This window comes from Lichenostomus cassidix, chromosome 1Aa (genome assembly GCF_008360975.1).
Source record: "Lichenostomus cassidix isolate B80296 chromosome 1Aa, HeHo_3.0, whole genome shotgun sequence".
Lineage (NCBI taxonomy): Eukaryota > Metazoa > Chordata > Aves > Passeriformes > Meliphagidae > Lichenostomus > Lichenostomus cassidix.
The window spans coordinates 34,377,289-34,397,817 of record NC_139480.1 but is presented as its reverse complement, the minus strand read 5'-3'; the positions used below and the strand labels follow the sequence as shown (position 1 = coordinate 34,397,817).

At 41.2% G+C, this 20,529-nt stretch overlaps 1 protein-coding gene across 3 annotated transcripts in view; it reads left to right on the top strand.

Moving 5' to 3' along the window:
- The window catches only part of PTPRB (protein tyrosine phosphatase receptor type B), a 63,245-nt gene that overhangs the window by 4,365 nt on the left and 38,351 nt on the right, over nucleotides 1-20,529 (top strand). For 2 of the 3 annotated variants that reach the window (XM_085044887.1, XM_085044879.1), the window contains exons 3-6: nucleotides 5,835-6,073; nucleotides 11,263-11,539; nucleotides 18,490-18,768; nucleotides 19,098-19,355. In XM_085044887.1, the coding sequence (XP_084901013.1) occupies nucleotides 5,835-6,073; nucleotides 11,263-11,539; nucleotides 18,490-18,768; nucleotides 19,098-19,355 (1,053 nt within the window). Of the gene's footprint in view, nucleotides 1-5,834; nucleotides 6,074-10,691; nucleotides 11,099-11,262; nucleotides 11,540-18,489; nucleotides 18,769-19,097; nucleotides 19,356-20,529 lie in introns of those variants that run through there. The other variant, XM_085044894.1, reaches the window with a different exon arrangement.

Below are 20,529 nucleotides of genomic sequence, written 5' to 3'. Positions count from 1 at the left end.
TAATGCTGACATGCAAACACTGATGTCACTCCTGAGCTGCATCAGCAATTCTTACAAGCTTCTTCTCCGGGTATGTTAATTTCAATCAAATATCCAATCAAGAACAGATGCAATGCTAATGGGCACCTGGAATATTACCAACAAACCTCAAAACCACTGCTGGTTTATTATTCACTAAGTAGAGAATTACTTCAAATAAGGAGACACAAGGCCAAACTGTATGCTGCAGTTACGCACTGAGCTCTAGAGACTGTCACACAGCCTGCAGAGCAGTCTGGATGCAGACGGTGACATGAACTGTTTTTTAATATGATGCTCTTAATTGCATTTCTCTTCTGTCATATCATACATGGTAGGGACAACCCTAGAGCTGTGGATAAGACACTAAAAAAAAGTAGCTGATTTTGTGCAGGACTTGCTTACAGTTGTGTGCCAAGCACTGAAGATCCATAGTGGGATCTACAAAGATTTAAAACATGTTGGACAAGGAATTCAAATAACAACTAGAACATCTTTCTACCTCTTCTTTTTTTGCAGTCTGAAATAGACAAAATACCAGATACTGGGCATGAGCCTAAGTCTGATGTGCCATCTGATGTTCACACTGTTCCTTCCACATTTTCCACCCTTAGTTCTTGTCCAGGTTCATTTCTTTCACATGAGCTTCACTCTTCCCCTTATCCCCTTTTCAGTTTAGCTACTTTATAATCAGAACTACAGCTAATTAAGTTCACATCCCACTGCTGATGCTTCAGTGGCTGACATGGAGTGCAGAAGAGACCAGAGCAGTGCACACTTCAAGCATGCTCTAAACCATTGGAACAGCAGTAGCAAATGCAGAATATGGAAAGGGAAGACACGTGTGTCTTCTTGGGACTCTTGGGAAGGTGGAAAAGCACCAAAGAAAGGTGGCAGAAGCACAAAAAAGGCAGCAACTCTTACCCATTTTTAAAATAATGTAAATATCTTTTTAAGCTTTCCTCACCGTTATTGTTTGTAGACACTACAATCATCCATCCGTAGGTTCACTACAGGTTGGATTTTTTTTGCATGCGTAAATTTCACAAATTTCTTCCAGATAAATTAAAAAAGTGATAAACAATATTTTCATTCCACTTTTAAGTTGACCCAAAACATTTTTCCTAAAAAACCTTCACTTAAATTAATTTTTATCTGAGTTATTATTTTATAGGATTTTGTAAGTAAAAGAGTTTGCTAACATCTATGCTAACATCAACCCATGAAATACCAAAAATTATTTTAACCTTCTTTCTTTGGTCAAAGCAGTACATGGCTGACCAGTTTTGCTGAGCTCCACCTGGACAAAGAGAGGCATCGATGTCAGATCCTTCGACATGATTACAAGACCTTGTACAAAATCCAACAGCATGCTGACAGAAGCTCAAAGATAAATGTGGGTTTAGATTTTCTAAAAAGAAATGGAGAAATCTGTAGTGTAGCCTAGGTCTTTGGTTTTGGTAAATGTTCAGTCTCAATGAGCCACAGCACAAAGAATATAGAACAAAACCAGCTCAGCTACTTTCATAGGGACAAAATGGAACAATAGACAGAGCTTCCGAGAACAATCAGGAGGATGGCAAGTCCGGCTTTATGATTTCATCTTCTCCTGTGAGTGCTATCAAAGATGCCAGTTGCAGACAACTATACTGGTATTTTTCATTATTACATTCTCTCCCTTTATTTTGTGTGGACCTTCATGTAGAAGCTGGAGTAGGTTTGAGCTTTCAGGTGTCTAAATGTAGGTGTCTGAAGGAAGGGCTTGTTTCACTTATCTCAACACAGGTGCTTTTTGTCATTTGAGATGCTCCAGGATATTCCACCTGATCTCTGACTGCCAGCACAGAGAGACATAGGTCTCCTATAGGTATTATAGGAGCCCTGGGCAGATGCCTCAGATGCCTGAGGGCAGCTCAGATTCCATGAGGTTTAGGCAACTGAATCAAGACCTTGGTGTCTACATAGGTATCAAGTTTCTGAGCACTCTTCAGTAGAGGTGTAATCCATGGAGTTAATGGAGTCTAGATGCCCTTCCAGTGACCTAAAATCCACTTCAGGGTGAGCTGGACCTACCCATAGTGTCAGAAATAGGGCTGGCAATGGTGTTATCATCATAGTTATATGCATGTTCTGCTATCATTGATGCTGAAAGAACCTTTAAGTGTCTACTTCAGCATTTCAAAAACAAGCAAGTAAAAGAGCAGCTCAGGATTGAACTGGAGTTTGGAGACATTTGACCTCTCTGGCATGAGATTCAAATGAGATGCTAATTTCTACAACAGTCAAATAAAGAAGGTAAAAATTTTTCAAGCAGCACAAGTTTTGCTGGTTTTAAAAGTTCTACATTAAATCAGAAAGAAAGGACATTTAGTGGATTTTGTTCTTCTGTCATACTCTTATATACAATACAAATCTGAATTACGGGATTTTTTATTTACAAGTAGTTAGACAGCTAAAAAGATAATTTGTTTCATCCTGCACATAAGGAGATCTTAAAGCAACCCCTTCTTGTTTCAAGTCTTGCAGTGAGTTAGATGCAGTCTTACGAGTATTTTGTATCTTATACACTAGATAGCTGATTTAATGATGTTTGGCTAGCAGTTCAGCCTTAGTTTTCTGAAAGTGTGTTCTAATAGAGTAGGCAGATCAGTATGTGAGCTATTTCAGAAAGCTGCACTGTGCCAGCTCAGCTAAGGCTGAAGGCTGCACTGTAGGGTTCTCAGTACTTGACAACTAATCAGCACTTTTGCTAATCATACATGCAAACATATGGAATTCCCTTCTTTGTAAGCAGCCTGCTGCTGTGTGGATGGATGTGGTTTGCAGTACACCCCGTGGATGAAACATGCACTTAGACCATCACAATTTCTCCTGGGTGTGCTACTGATGATTACAATATTATGTTCACACACTGTATATCATCCAGCCACTAGTGATCAATGTCATGTCCGTGCTGCTGTTCTGTTCCCAAGAAGAGCTTTATGACTGGTTGCCAAACAGACTGCTAGAACAATGCTAAACACTTCTGAAAAATACCACTGTTGAGATTTCTGTGTACTTAACTAATGTCCAGATGGGAGGTGAGTCTTTTCTGGTTAAAAAATGTGGAACTCAGGTTGTGTAGAAATCTGCTATGTGGACTTGATAATATGCAGTTTTCTTTTTTAATTGCCTGCCACTGAAGGAGGGCTATGAGGGTCCTTATGCTAGGATCACAATAGTGGTTTTACTTAGAATATAAACATGGATTCTAACTTTCTTAAGTGGGGGCAGATATGAACCCCATTTGTCTGTCCACTGTAGGATATATGGGAAGTACTGGTACACATTTCTGAAGTTCCAGTATGGCACAGTGCTATACACAAGTCACTGCTATCCATAGGTTACAGGCAACAGACAGTAACCAGTATTTTCTGGGAAAGATCCTTTAGCTGGAAAACCAGAACAGCCCAAAGGTTAACAAGAAGAGTTGGGTCATGCAGTGACCAAATGCTTTTTCATGGCACCTCCTTGGGCTGGTAGAACTTTTCTGAGGACCAAGCATTTCGCTTCCAGGACAGTCAAGCTCTCCCCTCAGCTCCTACACCAAGAATGCCAGTTATCCCCTGGCTGCTGAGTCCTGTAAATGTCACTGGCAGCATAAGCTTCTCTTTTATGGAGGAACAGCTTTCCTAAAGCACAATTGCACTGGAATGCAAACTCCTTCCTGCTGAATTGCCGAATTACTGCTATTTGTCTGTAAATTAAGCCAATTTTTTTTAACGTGTGTTCACGTTGGGTGTGTAAATCTATATTAGGAATCCAACTGAGAGGCCTTTTTTCCTAAGCAATTGTTGACTGCTCAGATATACCTTTTCTTCTCTGTCTTTCTATCAGTAAGTTCTACTTCCCACTGAACTCGGATATCTGAGAGGCATAGAACTCTTTTCAAGTCCTTGGGGCTAGGATTTCTAGTTGCCTACCGCAGACTTTCAGAGACCCACAACTAATGGCAGATCTCCAGGAACAATGACTGTCACGGAATCTAGACTAAGTCTGGACTAGTGTCAACTAATGGGTTTGCTGCAGTGGCTGATGACTGCTTGAGCACAAGATTTTTGTCCTTCTGGTGGGGACCATGAACATATGTGACATGGGACTACAGCAGACTCTGCACCTTAGGCTCTCTGCAGGGGGTTCTGCCACGGCAGCAGCATGAAGACAGGCTTTGGTGCAGAGTTTGACCAGACCTGAGGTTTCAATGAAACCCTTTGCATAACTGTAAGACAGAAGAATTAGATCTGTAGTATTTTTTCCACTGCCTTGATTTTGAAAAATATTTGATCAACATTTTCTGTAATTTAATGGAGACTTGGAATGTTTTTTATTTCCAGAGAAGCACAATTATATAACAGGAAGGAAAATGTCTGCTCTGGATAACAACCCATTCCAGCAAACCAACAGTTTTCAAAAAGTTCCAGAACCACGTATCTGGTGAATGCACTGTGCTGTCAAGCACAGGAAACACTTGCATGGAAGTGTCTCCCAGCAGGGTTTCACAATCTCATTTTTCTGTCTGGGTGCAAATGAGAGTGCTGCAAAATTCTTTATGTGAACATGTTAACATATATATATTTACACATATACAAAAAACCCCATAATGTTGATTTCGTGGAAGCTCACCCACTGTTCCTTTGGGTAAGAGGTAATCACACATTGGCCACCTAAGACATCATAATTGCACACCAAGTAATTGCATTTGAAAGCTTCTGCTGCAATTTAACTCAGTCACTACTTTGTTTTTAAAGGATTTGTGAGCTAAAATTGTTATAAATGGCAACCAGCCCAGTGGCTCAGCAGCAAAACAAGGTTCTGTCATGCTGGAGACCCCAGTTCAAGGACAGACAAAGTGTCTTAGGCATTGAGCCAATACACACTAGCTGTGCTACAGCAATGGCAGGGCAGCTTTTTGTGAGAAGGGACCAGTGAGTAATTCTAATAGTTTAGCTGAAACGTGATGCTACCAGATGTAGAGGCCACCACAGCTTGAACCCTGCCCTCACAGCCACAAAGAAAGGATATTAAATACATACCAGTGGGGAGGAAGAGCCATGAAAATGTGGAGGAAAAATGTGTAGTAAAATCTTTCCTGAGCTCTAATTGCAACTTTGGCTTTCTCTGAAGGATACGTGACTAAAAAAGCGAATCCACCATTGTATTTACAGATACTTCAGTTAAGTGATAGATCATTAGCTGAGCCTTGGGAAGGCAGCAATCAGGGAGTAGCATGGGGTCTGCATAGGAGTGATTTTAGAAAGCAAGAGAAATGTTCATGTGGGCAAAAGGAACTTATCTTGAACAAAAAAATTATCTTGAAAAATTATACTGAACAAAGCCATGCTTTAAACTTACACCAACAAAAGGCAGATGAGAATCTGGCCCATGCACTTACAAAGGAGGGGAGATGGTTGATAATATAAAGCTGATACTGTGTGGCATTTGATAGATACAGGCAAGTGGAAAGTTGCCAGCGAAAAGCATGTACCATTAGTGACAAAGTACAAGCTTTCTCTTCACTTCAGATTCACTGATGGACTATATTTAAAATGAATGGTATGAATGATTCAGGGAAATAAATTTTTTCTGGTTGTGTTTTGCAGGCTTTGCTATTGATGCAAAAGCCCTGTTTGCACTGAAAACAAACAAAAAAAAAACCTATAGTACTGACAGGTGCACTTAAACTACTTAGAAGTTGCATCAGCCACGTTCATTGAATCTAATTAATTGTTTATAAAAATCTAGAGGTGAGTTTCATCACTTTCCTTTGTTTGTCTTAGATCTCCAAGATGCAGACACTTCTGTGTGGAGTACCAGAACTACAACTCCCTCTTCAAATGCTGTTACTTCTAGGCCTGAAAATGTGTTGAAGAGTAGCACAGAGATGTTCATCAGAAACGTGACTGAACACTTCAGTAAAAATCCCATTGAAAACCTGTACTTTGACTTGAAATCTGCAGTAACAGAGAAAGCCTGGATTCCAACAACCACTCTTCAATACTCTAGCACAACAGAAGAGGTAAGACAGAAGAATTACTGATTTTTATTAAGCCTGCTCCACTCTGTGGAGCCTGATAGCTATTGCAAGTGGATGTTTTGTGGGCTTAAAAAAAAACCCCAAACCAAAACTAGCTACAGGACTAAGCTTTGGTGGTTTTTTTGGTGGGATGATTTGTTTTGATGTTCATGCTGACAGTGTCCTTTGCTAGAAGCATAGCTGCAGAAAAATTCTGCCTCTCCTTACAGCCCAGTCCTAGTGTGCATATTGCATTAAGCAAAATTAAAGGGGAATTATCACGATATGCAAGAAGAAATGGAAAGCTCATGGATGTGGCAGGACCCACAGGAGCCTGGGTATCTGCTCTCAGTGACTCAGGCTCTATTACTGGTTTATTGCATGATGTGAGGGTCTAGCTCTAATTACTTGCTAAGAATTAGTGTATGCAATGACCTTATTTATAGACAATTGCATATGTTGTTTATAGATCAAAGCAAGAGAAATCCAACAGCTTTAACTTGCCTTGAAAGAAACCCTGGCCTTGGCCATGGTCAGCTTATCTACTGGCTGATGGGCAGAGTGGAGACACACAGACACTTCTTGTTCTCTGCTCTGTCCAACCACAAACCTCCCTGGCAGAGGAGGGCAACAGGGCTGCCAGCCCCAGCCATAGAAGGAGCAAATGGCAGGCATTCAGTACCTCCAAATCAATCTCCAGTCTTCCTTTTATGCAAGACTCAGTTCAGTAATCTGAGAGCAAATCTGCAATCACCATTGGCAAAATACGAATGGGCAGTTAGAGCTAAAGCATGCAGGACATTATTGGTCACTGTATCACTATTATCACATAGTGGTTTAGAACTGAAAATCCCTAAGTTCCCTTTGGCTTATCTTCCAGGAGATAAGTGCTACCCTCAATGTATTTGGGCAGGTAAACATGTTTCAATTACTACTGTGTGGTGCAGTGGATAAGACTAAGAAATATGCGTTATGTTTGGGAAGGCTGTGGACAGAGTGTCAGGGTCCATGAACTGGATGGTTTATGGGCCCTGACACCACTGCTCTAATGCTGACAAGGGGAAGGGACCGAGCCAAGATGCACGACACCCCATTCCATAGCTGATGCAGTTCTTTTAAAGTATGATTTTTCTGGCTTGGTGAATGCAGGCTGAGCTTATTTCCTCATGCCCTCTGTTCATTTGCGCATTTATTCCTGCACAGAATACTGGTTCCTTCCAAATAGGCATGTCCAGTATAATCAGGTATTACCCAAACTCCCTCCAGCACTCCTACGACATTATCCTGCCAGGGAAATGGAACCATTTGAACAGAAAATACTGCCTCCTGTGGTTCTGCCCCACTTCACTTCCTGAATCACATCATTTGCACTGAGCAAGCTGCTTAGGTCAAAACTTTCAAACCAGAATGCTGATGATAAGCTGTCTAAGCATATCTATGAAAAGAAATAAAAAAAAGACTAATAACTTGTAGCCTCCAACTGGTTCTGGACATTCGAATCTAGATATACCGATTTAGACACACAAACTTAAAACCTTTCCCCACTTGTTTTCCAGTCTTTAGAATGGAGTTAAAACCATTTACTGTCAAACTTCAGGGATGTTTAAAGGATTAACTGGATTTAACATGATACTTTGAAAACACATAGACTAAATGCTGGATATTGTTGTGAGGAAGACAATACCTTCTATGAACTGCATTTGCCCAGGCTGGGACCTCTTGTTCACAGAAGTAAAGCCATGTTGTTATTTGGCTGTGCACATACCCATTTTGGGGGGGGACAATAGTGACATTTCAATTGAACAAAATATTTGGTATAGAACTGCCTTGGATTTCAAGTGAAACTGCAGCTTGCACTTTGTATCCATGACAAAAGCTATGCAAAGCCCATTTCCTCTTGATTAGAGAGACAGAGAGCTTGGTGTTAAAAAAAAAATGTCAGGAAACCTTGGGAAAGTGTCTGAAAGGGACTTTGGAGCCTGCTATTAGAGACACGTCCGGCAACTCCCAAAACTCACTTCCACTTCTTTTTTCAGTTTAATTAGTTTCTTGGCTTGTGACACAGATCAGTAAGTGTTAAAGGCTGTGGGACTGCTGATTTACTAAAAGCCCATTTATTCAATACCAGTCTGGAAATAATTACTTGCATTATGTTGACTATTCTATATAAATATATTGCCACCAGTAAATGATGGACCCCTCCTGTTTTATTCCAGTGCTGGCATAGGCATCTGTGTCAGACCTTACCCTTGTAGCAGCTTTTGCTGGATAACATACAGAAGGAAGTCTCAAAACCTGTAATAAATCAGTACTTTCCTACTAATATAAAAAAGTAGAGATTTTATGATCGCAAGAATAAGAGTAATAAGGTAGGAACTTAATTATGAGTACTTCTGAGAAGCAGTAGCATAATTTTCCTCCACACATTATCTTATGCTAGCTGGAAGAGACAAACAGTCTTGGTATTTATTTCCAAAAGTCTTTAAGTTTTACTTGTTGTAGGTTCCACTTTTTTTTCCTGAATTTTATATTTGCAGTGTTGATTATGGGTTTTTTACCTTTTACTTATTAAATCTACTTAAATAACTTACATCTAAATATCCAAATTATATCTTCCCTGCAAGTTCAGGTCATGGATGTTTTTAAAAATACTTACAATAATGTGAGTTCCACTTTTCAAGAAAAGGCAAATTGCCCTGAATGTTCTAATTTTCAGAGAGGGGTTTGAAGTGATCCAAACATCCCAGTAAGTCTTCAGATTTGCAGTTCTCCAGTGCTGGAAAAATATTGGTGTGGTTGATGCTGTGAAGTACAAAAAGCATGACCACCTAAAGAAGAAATCACACTGTAAAACCCTCACCTTAAATGGTTACAAAACATCTGTGTCATTTTAGTTCCAGTTTAGGTCTAAGAAACACACCTTGTGTTTCCCATCAATGGTATGTTTATCCCTGTGCTAGCTCTTTGGGGCTTGGTTCCTCCTTCTGTCTGAATTATGTAAACATCTCTTCCAAGGGAGATCTTCTGCAATGAGAACGGCATAATAACAAACACAGATTTATATTGTCACTTGAGGTGATGATCATAAAGTTATTGATTATCCTCGGCTTTGCAAAGTAGAGCACAACACTTTCAGTGCCATGTCCCCAGGACCAGACATGGAGCTCCACTGGGATAGATGATGTTTTCGGTAGGTGCAGGTAACACTCTTGAGTGCTCAGACCTTTGATTTCAGAACAGAAGGAAAGCTAAGGTTTTTCAGATAGTCATATTTTGTTTGACAGGCTGGTGCCCAGGAAAATCCTAGAGCAGCAGCTCCCCTAATAGGCAGACTAATGTTTGTAAATCTAGAACTTTTTTCTCCCTGAAAGGGGGCAAAAGAAATACAGAGATGGTGTTGAATTTGCTTGAGGTACTGCTTTTAAAAGTTAAAATCCCATATGCATAATGCAGTACAGAAAGATGCAGAGAAATGCCATTGAAGAAAGCAAATGTGAATTTCCTCTTTTGTGCCCCCCCGAATTCACTCCATGGCTGCTATTGTGTATTTGAATATCTGAAGGTGCAAAATGTTTCTGGTGACACTTCTCCATTACCCCCCATACACATTTATGTGCGAGTTTTCAGAGGTTGAAACCCAAACAAGATGGGAATGGGCATGCATGACAGAAATGGAAAGTTTTCATTTTGGCAGTAGCCAACTCAGAGTTCCACACAGCTTTGTTGGCACAGTGTGAACACAGGGAGACTTTCTTGCTTTCCACTGTGTGTGTAATTTAATCTGGGGAGTTATCTGGGGGATGTGGGAAGGCATTTTTTCAAGGACACAAGTCAAAGCAGAAAGAGGAGATGGCCACTCAGACAGACTTGGGTGCTGCAGGCAGGAGCTCCATGTTGGGCTCTGCTGGACTCTCATGGACGCAAGGCCTCTGGCTGCAGTGCCACACAGCCAGGGAGAAAATGAAGGCATTGGTGATCTATGGTTAACCCTTAAAAACATCAGAGTTTGGGATGCAGGAGCTGGAATGTGGGTTAGTGATAGCTGAGGCCAAGAGGAGGGTGGGACGGTGGGAAGGGTGGCAGGTGTGAGGAGAGCAGCTGTGCGAGGTGAGGTGGCCATAGAGAGAAGCAAGTCTGAGGTGAGGTGGCCAAGTGCAGTGGCAGGCAGCAGGAGAAGGACGCACACGAGGCAAGGCGGCCGTGAGAGGCAGGGAAGAGGCAAGGTGGTGATGAGGCAAGACCAGCACGAGACAAGGCGGCTGCGAGGTGGGACAGAGGCAAGAAGACATCGTGAGGCGATGCACCCACGAGACAAGGCAAGGGAGCGCCAAGTGAGGTGCAGCCAGCGTAGGGCAGGAGTGCCGCCCCACAGCAGCGGCACCGCCTGCGGGACCAGGCGCCCGTGCGCCGGGAGGAACGCTCGGGAGGACAAGACCCAGGGGAAAACCGACATGAGGAGGAAACAGCGAGGAAGGAAGGGAGGTGGGGTGGGAGAGGAGCTGGGAGGAAGGTGCGATCCTTAAGGAGCGAGGGGCGGCACCCCGGGGCCGATAGCCTGCCCGGTGGGCGGCAGGTCCCGAGCCGCCGCGCTTCGCCCCCCGCAGTGAGACGCGAGGAAATCGCCTCTTGATTGCGGAAGTCGGCGGGAAGGGCTCCGGCAGAGTCAGCCCGGGTCAGAATGGCAGCGTGGGAAGCGGCGGCCGCCTCCCCCGCCTCCTCCGCTCCTCCTCAGCCGCGGGCGGGCAGCCCCCCCAGCCCAGGCCGGTGTCAGGGAGGCGGCTCGGCGGCCGGGGCAGCCCCGAGCGCATGCAGCAGGCGGGCGGCCCGGCACAGGGCTCGGAGCCCGGCGGGCAGCGGGGGCCCCCGGGGCCCGCCGCCGCCACTTCGCTCCTTCGGATCCCCCCACCCCGACCCCACCGTCCCTTCCCCTTTTCCCCTCCCCGCGAGGGTTTTCGGGGTTAAAAACTGTCGGCGATGCTGAGCTATGGAGCGGGATTCGCCCTGTGGACGGCGCTGGCCCTGACCAAGGTGAGCGGCCGGGAGGAGGGGGCGGTGCAGGGTCGCCCCTCGCAGGTCGCAGGCGAGACGGGGGACACGGGAAGGTTCGTCCCTCACCGGCACAGCGCCGGACGGGCTGGGGGCTGAGCCCGGGGTACCGGCGGGTCTCTCAGCGCTCTCCCCGCTCTCCGCAGGCCGCGCCGGGGCAGGAGGCGGGATGCAGCGCCAACCTGACGGAGCGGAGCGTCGCCGGGCAGAGCGTTCGGCTGCGCTGGGGCGCCGCGGGCCGCGCCTGCAACTTCAGCGTGAGCGGGCGCTCCGAGGACGGGGAGGCGGCCGGCTGCCAGCCCAGCCCCGCGGGCAACGGCACCTTCGGCTGCACCGTGCGGGGCCTGCGGGCCGGCACCTGGTACCAGCTGCGCATCGAGCCTCTCGCCGCCGGGGAGCCTCTCAACATCTCCGTGCGCACAGGTACGGCCGCGGGCACGGCAGGTGCGCGGGGAGGGACAGCGGGCTCTTCCTTTCTCTCCCATTGCTTCGGCCGGCTCCAGGAGGAGGAGGGCGATGCCTTTACAGCTACTACAAGCGGACAGCGTGTGTTGAACCTATCAGCCCTGCGCTTGCGTTCTCTTTAGCCCGCTGCCAGAAGTAACCAGTGCCGATAGTTAACACAAACAGGTTTGAAAGAAGAAGGTGCTGTGAGGAGATTAGGTCAGGAAAATGTTTTATGTAGTAGTAGCCCATAACATCCTTTGTGCTCATGCAAGCACATTGTCCTCATAGTTTCTCAATTGACAGTTTATTTACTGAGTTTAAAATACAATCTATTTCATAGCAGGTAAATCCTCTTCAATCATAACTTACTGTTTCAGCCCATCTCCATACTTTTATTCTGTCTAACCACAGTTTAAAAGTCAGAAAGGAGAGCTGAAACTTCCTTCTTACATGTTTTCCTTGGATGTCACCAGCGAGGTGTCATGATTACTGTTGTGTGTAGAGCACTTACAGTGTCACATCCATGACTGGCTGTAAAAATGGTCCAGCAGCCTGACAGGGGGCTGCCTAGGAAAGTCCCCTTTCTGCATTCTTGTTTGTGTGGACATGTGAACAATTCACCTGTGAAGCAGTAGACTATATAGCTGTTAATTGAAACACAGCAGCTGCAGTGACAGAACTGGCCTCTTTCTATTGGTATTTGTGCTTTTGTAAAGATGATGAAATATAATACTGTTCAACCTCTTAAAAGTAGTAGTTCAAGACCCAGAACAGAGATGTCTTAAATTAGGTCTATCACTAAATGCCTCTATGATTTGCTCCTAAGGTGTTAGTTTTAGAGTGGTACTTAATATTAGTATTGAAGATTACAGCAGCCAGATACTTCACAATTACCTGTTCAGAGGTGTCACCTTCTGTCAGAGCCTTTTCCTCACATTAACCATACAAATTCACTAAGTACTCTCCATTAATTTGCTGTGGTAACTCAAGTTAAAAAATCCATTGACAAGTGTGAAGCCCAAGTCATGTCACTTGGTAAAAATGAGTAATAATTTCTGTGCAGACAGTGATGTAAATTTGTCATGCGTCGTGCTGATTGTTTTTAATATTGATATTGATGACTTGTAATGTGACAATTGAAAGAATAGATCAACCATTATGAGAGAGACAGTATAAATCACCATCATTTCTGTATAGTAAGGTTCTATTATGGAATAGTTGTATAGAAGTAGAGAAGATACCACTTCAGAGCAAATTTTGATTAATGCATAACCATTAACACAGAAGCTTGCACATGCCATTTATGACTTTTTTATTACTAAATAGATTTTGCAAGGCTGTAAGATGAAAGTGATTGGAAGCAGCTGATCATTAGAGTCATATTATGTAGCTGACATCAACGTGAAAAGTCTGAGTGAAGTTGAAATACTGAAAATTAGTATATGATAGTTGAAGTGAAATTTACATTTGAATTTTGGAGAGCAGAGATCAGTCAAAAGCGTGAAATAAGAACAGAGGAACCATGAAGGTTTCCTGCAGGGAGCTATTCAGATTGCTCTCTGGTTCCTTGCTTTTCTTGAGTTGCATTGCTTGGTGGTGTTCAAAATACACAATTGGCTCCAAAATTTGTCATTTTTGTTTCTAAAGAATGTGTGGGATTTGTTATGCTTGTGAACAACCCATGTTGTATTGTCCATATTAAGCTTTTCAATGCACAATGAGAGAGGATTATTCCTCTAATGTTTCCACCAGGGGCAGCATTTTAAACCAGTTTTGTGGAAGCTCTTTTTCACCTGTTCTTTCGTACCTTGATGACAGTAGTTTTAGTTTACTTACTGAGCCTGAGTGTCCATAGGCAAGTGTTCCTGGAAATTGTCATGTGAATATGGAAGTATAAGCAGTCTTTTCAGCCGTATTGTAAATAAAATTTACACTGATTTTAGTGGTAGCACAACTGAGCTATTGTGGGCCATCTAAAACCATGATATCTGACCTTGTTACTCAGTGAGGTTACCTTCCTGAGCCCTTTTTGTAAGGAAGATGGGCTAGGCTGTCCTTTGAATGTGCTCCGCTTTTTCCACTGGCTATCAAAGGAGGCTAGGTTAGACTAGAAAGCTGAAGTGTAGTTGCTTGAAGTGAGAGGAATCCCATCTCATTTATTTGTTTTATTTTTGCAAAATGAGGTTTGAACATCTGTATCCTCTTGATGCAATAAATACACACAGAGAAAGTTGCAGGGTTTTATATACCTATTTCAGAAACTAGCTTTTTGCTTAAATTCAATCCTGTTAAAATTTTCATGTGCCAGTTTTGAGTTTAGTTTTCATTGTTTCTTATACAAAGTACTTGAATAGCTAAGCAAATAAAATCCAAAATATTTGGTTAAATTTTGAATGTAATCTTTTCTGACTAGGGACTCACAGTGAAAGCGATGAGTAATGCATGCCACAATTGCAGTGGTAATGTAAAAGCTTGGAGGGGACCAAATTGGCCTTTTGAATATATAATGTCACATTAAAATCATAGCCTATGTTGTTTGCAAGTTTGATACTCTGATAGAACAATTTTGCAGCTCGCCAAGATTCCATAAACTCTCAAGTAACACCAGATTCACCCTTGTGAACCTTTGCGTAGAGAAGCAACTTCTATTTCACCTGCGGATACATAGATCTGAAGTCTAATAATGTGTGAAATGGTGGCACAGTAATCCACACTAGTCATCTAAAGTGGCTCCCTGTACTCAAGAAATTTTGATCTGTGGGCTGTCAATTTAAAACAGCAAGCATTTAATCCTGTAGAGCAGAACTAAAATAGGTCATCCAAAATGATGGAAAATACAGTCACATGCACTTTGTAAGCCAGGTATACATAGACATGCAAACACACAGTGGGAACATTTGTGCTGTTTTGGTAGAATAGGAAAGAAAGAAAAAGCTGATAATACCATTTTTCAGCTTTGAGCTACAGATAAATTTTCAGCTGCAAAACTGAGATTACAGGTGTTATTAGGCACAGCTCTGCATATTTGTTTAATATGAATATTTACAATTTGTTGGGCATTTTTGGTGTGTATGTAGATATATATATACACACATGAAACAGCACATAAAACCATACAACTAGTCAGCATGCTGCTGATGCTGTAAAGTTGGGATATGCATCTGTCAGTCCTTTCATGTTATATTGTTTGTTGTTCTCAGTAAAACTCTTTCTGTGGCTGAGAACTGATGTATGGAAAAAGATGGTAGGGTTTTGTCTTTCCTGGTTTCTAGTAAAATGCATTTTAAGTTCTCAAATCTCCAAGTGTCTGTGCACCAGCATAACCGTATTTCAGTGAAATCTATGTCAAGTTAAATACAGTAGTATATGAATAGATCCTAAATCACAGTTAAATTGATGAATTTCAATTTTGAATTGAAATTTAGATTTGAAATACTGGTCTTGGGAGCCATGAAAAACAATTGGGCAATCTCCCCACTTTCAGCTATGTCTCCTAAAATAGACTTATAAATGCCATTTTCAAAATTGTTTTCTACAAAAATATTGCAGGGATATATTATGTTTCTGCCTAATCCAAGCCTCCTGTACTGAGAGAACTAACAGGTAAATAAATTCTTGTTAGAAATCGGTTAAATATTGGAATGGAAATAAGTTAAAATTCTGCCTCCTAAGACACAGACTGTTAGAGTGTTTTTTCATTGTAGTATGTAACTGTCTAAATGCCAGAAGCATGCCTTGGCCATGTCTTCACTCCTGTAAGTTTCAACTCATTTGAGGCAAATTTGATTTATTAACCATCTGTAGGAATAATACATGACATGGCTCTAGCTATAGGCTGTATAATCTTATAATCTGTAATCATATAATGACTATGATCATAATTTCAAGAAGAGAGTATGAGAAGAAAATAAATAACCATGTTTTAAAGATTTTCTAAATTGTGTATCATCCCAAAGAAATGGATATTTTGCTTAATAAAGACAATTAAATCAATCCTTTTTAGTTAATCTTCAGAAAAGTCCTTATGAAGGAGTTTTCTGTTTTACGAAGAGGGAAAACTAGGAAAAAATGGATAATTTGATAGGAAGATGGTAGGAATTGCCCACTACTAAATCCTGGGCTTGTATCTTCCAGTTATTTTTTTTCTGCTGCATAAGGCAGGTGTGTTTCTGTGATTACAGGCTGTATCTGGGAGTCATGTCACTGCAGTTTGACATAGCCATATCTATAAATTGGATCTGCAGCAGCTGTGCACACAAAGCATATCCTCTTCCCAAAAAGTGAAAATGGAGTTGCAATATAATTCAAAGACCAATGAGACTTCTGGAAGATGCCTTTTGTAGACCAGGGTACCTTAATTCATATAGTATCAAATGGTATAAAAATATCTTGATGAAAATATTTTATATCTGTGATATATCAGCGTTGTATCATTGCCAACAGAGACTTGTATAACAATGTAAATGGTTTTTTAAGTGTTTGTTTCCATCCAGGGCTCTTTCAGTCCAGGCACTTCCCAGTCTCATTGTTCCTTTGTTCTAGCGGATGTACAAAGCACTGAGTGTTTTGTTTTCTGGACCAGATAGATTAGATAAAGTCTGAATTTCTGAACTTCACCTTCTAGGCACGCAACTTTCTTCTTTGGTCATGCACCTTAGAAGACAGATTACCCAGGACAGTATAAGTGCTTCTAAAAATGTAGATATCTTCTTTTGTCAAATTTGGCAAATGATACAAATGACAATGTTGATTACTTCTGCAGGATTAAAAAACAGTCAACCTTACCCTAACTTTGTCAGAAAGAGGGTTATAAACATCTTGACAGTTACCATGACTGCTCTCTCAATGTCAGTCAAACTAAAACTTTTTCAGCTAGCTGTGCATCTGACCATATGCAGTCCTGGAATTTATTTCTGACTTCCAAAGTCTGACCTTTCAGATTAGAACAATTGCCTTCAAGGAACAAGATTATACCCCCACTATTCATTTTTGCCAACATAATAGTCTTTAGTGGCTTAGTATATATTATAGGTGGAGCTGGTAGTCAAGCCTATTGTTAAGATTTCCTGACACTTTTCATTAAAACCTCCTGTTTCAATTGCTGTAACTGGGTGAAGTTTTAACTAATTGGCCTGAAGTGTTTGGTCTTTGACTTGATTTTTAGTATTTTTTTTCTTTTTCAGATTTAAGCAGACTTAGTTTGGCCTTTAAGAAAGCGGTCAAGAAAAGATAGTTAATTTTATTGATTGATTTTGTTAATCAGTTTGTTTCATTTTCATCTCTTTTCCTGAAGAGCACTAACATCTCTGTGATCCAAAGCAAGAATTTGAATTTAGGCAGACGCCTGGGTTCAAAGGGACACAGTATATTTCAGAGTCACAGAAAGGTGACCTTGGGTTGGAGGGGACCTCTGAAAGTCATCTGGTCCAAGCCCCCTGCTCAAGCAGGGCTGCCTGGATCTGGTTGCCCAGGACCATGTCCTGTCAGTTTTTGAATGTTTCCAAGGAAGGACATGCTTCCTTGACATTCCTAATATACTTGATTGACAAAGCATACCACTTGGCACTACTCGGTTTTCAGCAGAGCTTTCTAGGAAGTGATTAAACTTTCTACACCACCCAGACTTTGAAGAAAAAGCAGTTCAAAGGCTCCTAGGCCCTCCTATCTCTGTATTTGTAGGGGAGGGATAGGTTCAACTTCGTCCTTTCAGCCTTTACGTTGCATTTTTTTATTATGTGATCTCACACTTTTTCATCTGCTTGAACCAAGCAGCAATGACTGCGCTGGAAAAACAGTCCTGTTCTTCTGTATTGGAGGTGCAGTTCATACAGAGACTGCAGTTCTCAGCCTGGATGCACCTTACACTCCTGGGTCTGATGCTAGGAAAGAGTAGCACAGAGTATACTCTTGTGGTAGGCAAATTTAGTTCCTAAATTGTTGGGTAACTTTAACGTCCCAACTTGTGAAGACTTGATTTTGCTGCTTTGGGTTGTTTTATGATACCTTCTCAGTAGGAATTTGCTTAATCTTATTGGGAGACATATATGTCAATACCTTAGTTCATCAACATGTAATACATTTTTTGTGGTTTGCATGAAGTCTTGTGAGTGATGAAATAAACCTGGAGAATAAAAGGAGCCAGATTCTTCTGGTTTGGTCAGTTTGCCTTCCCTTTACAGAGTATCTTACTTCACAGGTGATTCTTAATTAAGAAGATTTCTTTATTAAGAAGCTGGAGAGCTTCTTAATAAACAAAATAAAGAATGTTGAAAGTTTCTCAGAGAAATAGTCCCAATATTAGTTCCTGAAGCACATTATCCAATGTGCTGTTCGAGGATTTTTAAATTTATATGGACAATACTACAAGAGACCAGAAGCATATTCTACCATTCTTTATTAGCTTCTAAAGTCATTGAAGCTGATACTAAAAACAAAAGATTGTTGCCCTTAAAATTGTGTAAATGTTCATTTCCATTACTGATAAAGTATTTAGAGTGAGTGCTAGGAAATGAAAGCTGTTGCTGCCATCTACATAGCTACATTGTGCTGAGGCACTGAGTATATTTTACTGGGTTTACATGTTTGCTGTTTCTTATTAAAGTTCTTACAGTTTTACTATCAGCAAATTTCCGAGCTTGCAATATACATCCACAATGGAAGTGTTTTGCTATGTGTGTGTCTATATGAGTGAGTGTGTACAAATATATAAAAGTAATATTTCTGAATTCTGCAGGACTCTCTTGTAGACTGGCTTCAGTGCACAGTGTTTATAAATAGACAGAAAAACCATTTTGAAAAATATTGGCAGCATGGTGATGATAAAGGGAGAGTTTTGGAAGAATTTTTGTGCTTCTATGTAAAATTTGAGACAATCCCAAAGCAAGAAATGGTTTATGTTTTCTGAACTTTTTTTTTTCTGACTGCAGATCCCTTGCCACCATCTCATTTGGAAATTAATAAGGAAAAAACTACATTCACAAGCTTGCAGGTTCAATGGGATCCTTCCTCAGGAAAGGTGGACATGTATAAGCTAGTGTTATTTGATCACGATAATAAAAAGATGCAAGAAGTCTCCATACCAGGAAGAATTTCAAAACCAGAAAATACGTTTTCCAATCTCATTCCTGGGAATAAATACAACATTGTCCTCAGTGCAGTTGCTGGAAATAAGACTACCCCAGAACTTCGAATAAGTGCATCTACTGGTAGGACTTCTTTTCCTGTAGTTCATCTAAGTAAAACCACTTATGTAATATAATTCTTCTACATGGCTCTCTTTCTCTATATATATATGTATATGTATATATATGTAAGTATCTATTGATTGTAAGTAGAAATAAAATATGACTCTCTGACTGTCATAAAGAATTGTTTGCCAAGAATGGAATCTCGTTGTTATTGTGTAATTGGGGTTGGGTTTTCAGTAACCCTAAAGAAACCCAACATATTCCAAAAGTAAATCTATTCAAAATTGCTGAAATCATGGATATAACCATTAAGCCTTAAGCATGTGGCTTTTTTTTTATACCGACAGTGCCATCTCCTGTGAAAAATATTCAAGTCCGTGTCACCACAGACACTATCCATGCTTCGTGGTCCCCTGGCTCTGGACATGTGGATCGTTACAAGCTATTGTTACTGGATAATCATGTCCAAGTTCATGAGATTCACCAGGAAGATTCTCTGACCTCCTACACTTTTTCAGGACTTACAGCAGGCCACCTGTATAACCTCTCTATCATAACCCAGGCTGCAGGATTGGAGAGCAGCAGTTTTCAAATGGTCAGGACAGGTACGATTTCAGAATTTGTCACAACAAAACAAGAAGCTAAGGCCATAATCTAGTAGTATTATAGGACGTATTTCAGAATAAGTGTTTCATGTTCCAAGTTAAAGACACTGTAAGTTATTTAATTCCCTAAGTTACCACTGCAACAAAGTTAGAGGCTAAAAGAAAAGTGGAAAAAGACTGAAAGGGAAGTGGGGAAAAAATGTAAAGCAGGTTAAGAACTTTAAAATTAAATGTTGGTGGTCTGGGTTGTTTGGGGTTTCTGTTTGCCTGGTTGGTTGCTTTGATCTGCGTTTTTGTGGATTGTTGGGATTTTTCTTTCTTTTCACAAAGAAATATTGATTCATAGAACTAAAGTTTTAGAAATTATTTTATTTCAGGAATATTGTTCAGGTTAGAGTTCTGTGGTCATAAAGATAAGATGACATTCTACTAGAATGGTTAAAACACTTTTAACCACACAATGGTTAAAACACTTAATGTAGGCAAAAAAGGGGCATGCCTTCACTCTCCCTAATTTCTGGGAAGAGTAAGATGCAATTACTTCTACAGAAATCTCACTATGCAAACATAATTTAATATTATGTGAAAATACTGTCATGTCTAGGATACATCATGGGTGCTGTTGTCACCTGGGCTGTTCTGGGGATTATACTAATTTCCTTTTATTTCTTCAGAAATTTTTATTTCTACCTGTTGTGGGGTGCAAAAATTTTAAATCTCACAGGTATTCTTAGAGCATTAAATTCCATATTGTTTACAGCATGGTCTTCCATTTCAGTACCAATTGTGCCCCATGCCTGAGAAATTAAGATACTGGAGGTGGCTATGCTTTTCTTTTGGTGGAGCATTTAAATAAAGGAGTCTTATTCCAATCCCTTCTACACTGGAGTAAATCAGGCAGAGCTGAAGGAATGCTGTAATGTTTACCAAAATGCATGCAGTCATCTCTTATTCCTATGAGCATGTGTATGATCTGGTTTATGGTCAGAATGACCGGTGTGAGTGCAGATATGACTAAAAGATTTTCTGTTCCATGAAAAAAGAGTGGGCATCATAAGACATGTCACTGTCAGAAGTGCAATGTCTTACACAGGGCAGGGTTCAGTTTCACTGTGACCAGACTTTGCCCTTTCACTGTTCAGGCAAAATCATTCATCCTACATCTCATATAACT